Source organism: Pinus tabuliformis, chromosome 3_2 (assembly GCF_031772625.1).
Source record: "Pinus tabuliformis cultivar Carrire ecotype Pingquan chromosome 3_2, CPIR1, whole genome shotgun sequence".
Classification (NCBI taxonomy): domain Eukaryota; kingdom Viridiplantae; phylum Streptophyta; class Pinopsida; order Pinales; family Pinaceae; genus Pinus; species Pinus tabuliformis.
This window is the reverse complement of record NC_142302.1, coordinates 131010261-131013487: the sequence shown is the minus strand read 5'-3', so window position 1 is coordinate 131013487 and position 3227 is coordinate 131010261. Positions and strand designations below refer to the sequence as shown.

The 3227-nt window shown below is 31.1% G+C and overlaps 1 protein-coding gene across 1 annotated transcript; it reads left to right on the top strand.

Moving 5' to 3' along the window:
* Window positions 1-319: 319 nt before the first annotated feature.
* LOC149180168 (uncharacterized) lies at window positions 320-1190 on the top strand. Its single transcript, XM_089418139.1, has 2 exons — window positions 320-571; window positions 745-1190. The coding sequence occupies exons 1-2, from the start codon at window positions 389-391 to the stop codon at window positions 925-927; spliced, it is 366 nt and encodes a 121-aa protein (XP_089274265.1). The 5' UTR covers window positions 320-388; the 3' UTR covers window positions 928-1190.
* The last annotated feature ends 2037 nt before the right edge of the window (window positions 1191-3227 follow it).

The following is a 3227-nucleotide window of genomic DNA, read 5'->3' as shown; positions in this document are numbered from 1 at the left end:
AATTAAAAAACATAAATCTCAATCTCTTATAAAAATTATTAAAAATATTTTATTATATTAAATCTCTATTATCTCCTTAACAATTAAATTAAAATATTAAAAAAATTATATATATATATATATTTATAACTATGGCATCTTTGTCAAACCTACCCTTCTCTTCCCACGGCGGAGAAAAGAGATGCTGAAAGGTTTGAGAGTTGATGTGTGAGGGGTGCCACTCATAGCGTACCGCGTAGGCGCGCTTTGCACGCGCTATTAACGCTTCTTCAGCATCCAGCGCCGGTTATATAATCCGCACCTACCTATCTCATTTGCACAATCAAGCCATTTCTATTCATTTTTTATAACAACCCTGAGAAGAATTATTGTCTCTCCTTTGGGTAAGATGTCAGAGGAGAAACACCACCACCACAAGGAAGATGGGGGTGAGCAGGTGATTGAGAGCACAGATGTCTATGCTGCTGGTAATGTTGATGAGTATGAGAAGGCAAGGAAGGAGGAGAAGCATCACAAGCAGAGGGAGGAATTGGGTGGATTAGGAGCTGTGGCTGTTGGAGCTTTTGCATTGGTAACTTTTTTATTTTTTAGATGGTTGATTTTGATTTTGTTATTGTTTATAAGATTTTAGAATATTTTTAAAATATGTAATCAGCATAAATTTATTGGAAATAATATTATTCACTTTTACTGAAATTGTCAAATCTACTTAATTATTATTAAAATATATGTAATGATGAGCAGCATGAAAAACACAAAGCCAAGAAAGATCCAGAGAACGCTCACAGGCACAAGATTGAGGAGGAGATAGCTGCGGCAGCTGCGGTGGGAGCAGGGGGTTACGTCTTCCACGAACATCACGAGAAGAAGGCTTCCAGAAAAGAAGAAAAAGAAGCGGAGGGCAAAAAGCATCACCACCTCTTCTAGCTGCACTGTCACTTCCTCTCATCATGCATTTAAAATACTGTTTCTCTCTTTACTGTGTTTGTTGGAATTAGTGTGGCGTTATTATTAGAATATATATAAGATCCAGTTGAACTCAACTGATATCCCTTCACATACTTGTCCTTTTCCTCTGATTTCCCATCTTACTTGTTTTATTCAGATCCCAGCTCCATCGCATTGTCCAGTACTGATCCTTGAAAATTTATATAAAGAGAGATTTTATTAATAAAAATATTAGTTGACCAGTTGTTTTGAGAGGCCCTGCGGGCTTCTGATAATTATGGTTTGCAATTTTGATGTTTGGGAAGGTAACAGATGAATGTTTGTAAGATTTTAGGTAGAAAGTCACTTCATGTTTGGGAAGGCTATAGCTGAATTTTTGCAAGGTTTTAGGTGAAAACTTTGTTATATCAGCGGTAAAGTATTTGTTATATCAATATCTGCAAGGTTCTAGGTAAAGACTTTCCCATATCAGCGGTAAAATATTTGTTATATCATAATTTCAGGTCAAGGATTTACGAAATGTTTCTACGACGTTAAAATATTTATTAAAAAAATAAAATCTCAAAGCTGAATTTGTTTACATAAACAAATTATCTATCATGATTATTTAAATTTAGGGTTTAAAATCTGAAAAAGAAAATATGAATAAAATTTTGTTTTAATATTTATTTACCATTTAAAAAAAAATTTGTATTGGTAAATTTTACATATATAAAATAAAATATTTTTTAAAAAGGAAATGAAATATTTTTTAAAAAGGAAATGAGTTAAAATATTGATTTAATAATTAATTAATTTTGAATGATTTAATTATGAATATATCACATATAGAAATATCATATTTTTTTATTATGTCAAAAATAGGAGGAAAGAGATATAAAAAAAATATTTTGATATTCATGTAAAATAAGATAATTTTATATTAATTTTAAAAAGATAAATAATAAAAAACATACACATATCAGATCCATTTATTGTGCTTAGGGAAGCATTCTACAATGATGTAATATCTCTATAAATGCATCTATATAAATTGCATTTACATTAATATTCACAATGGAAAAGATTATGTTTACCATGTCTAACGAAATGGTTGAAAATGAAAACCGTTATGATTTAGTTGACAACTAATTTGAATCAAATAAAGAAAATGATAACCCATTCAAAAAAGAAAAGAAGAAGAAGAAGAAGAAAGAAAAGTTTTACATGTTCTTTATTTATTTCATTAGTAAACTAGAAAAACTACTTTCATGTTCATCAACTGGAGATTTCATGAGGTGAAGTATCTAGGAATTCATCATCACAACTTTGCTGAGAAATGTTGTGGCTCCTATTCCTGAACATGAGGTATGTACATGGGGCTTCATGGTTATTGCAAATAATGATAGCTTATTTTATTAATTGGAAATATTGCTCTAGACTCTTGAAAGTTGCAAGGATTTTTGTGTAAAAGAATTAATTATTTTATTGGAAGGTTTTGCATGGCTTCTATGCAATAATTTTCTAAAAACATGCATGAGAAATTTACATATTAAAAACAAAGAAACCATGTTGTTTTATTAAAAAGAATATATTGCAAGGATGTTGTTACTCTTGAAAAGAGAATGCATGTGAATCCTACAAACAAAAATATTAAAAACAAATAAACATGTTGTTTTATTAACAAAATATATTGCACGGATGTTGTTATTCTTGAAAAGAGAATTCATGTGAATCCTGCAAACAAAAAGATTTAAGAAGTCATACTAGTTTTCATAGAATGCATGTGAACATTGGTAAATATAAAGAAATTAATTTTACTTTCTTGAAAGAAAATTGCATGGTAAAAGATAAAGAAATCATATTAATTTACTGAAAGAAAATTGCACGGTGAAAGATAAGTTAGGGATTGTTGGCTTGTTGGGGCCTGACTCAGGTTCGAAAGAGTTATTAGCCAAACAAATCCCACTACCAGCCCTTTCGGCAACAATCCGCGGAGCGCTCACTGAAGTTAGGGGAGGGTGCTGGAACCATGTTTCTGCACCCTTAGGGTGTCTTGATGTGGTCTGGAGAGGTCGTCAACCATTTTGCAGCCTTGCGCCACTCTATACTACTATTGCATAGATATGTACAAATGCACTTTTTTATTAATGAATTTGTTACAGTTCTATTCTTCTTACAGTCTTTAAGCAAACATTTAACAATAAAACCCAATGCGCACAATCATCATTAACAAAAATAAGACAGTGCATAAATTTAGAACATAAGCAACAGATAGATTCCAATAAAGCACACAATAT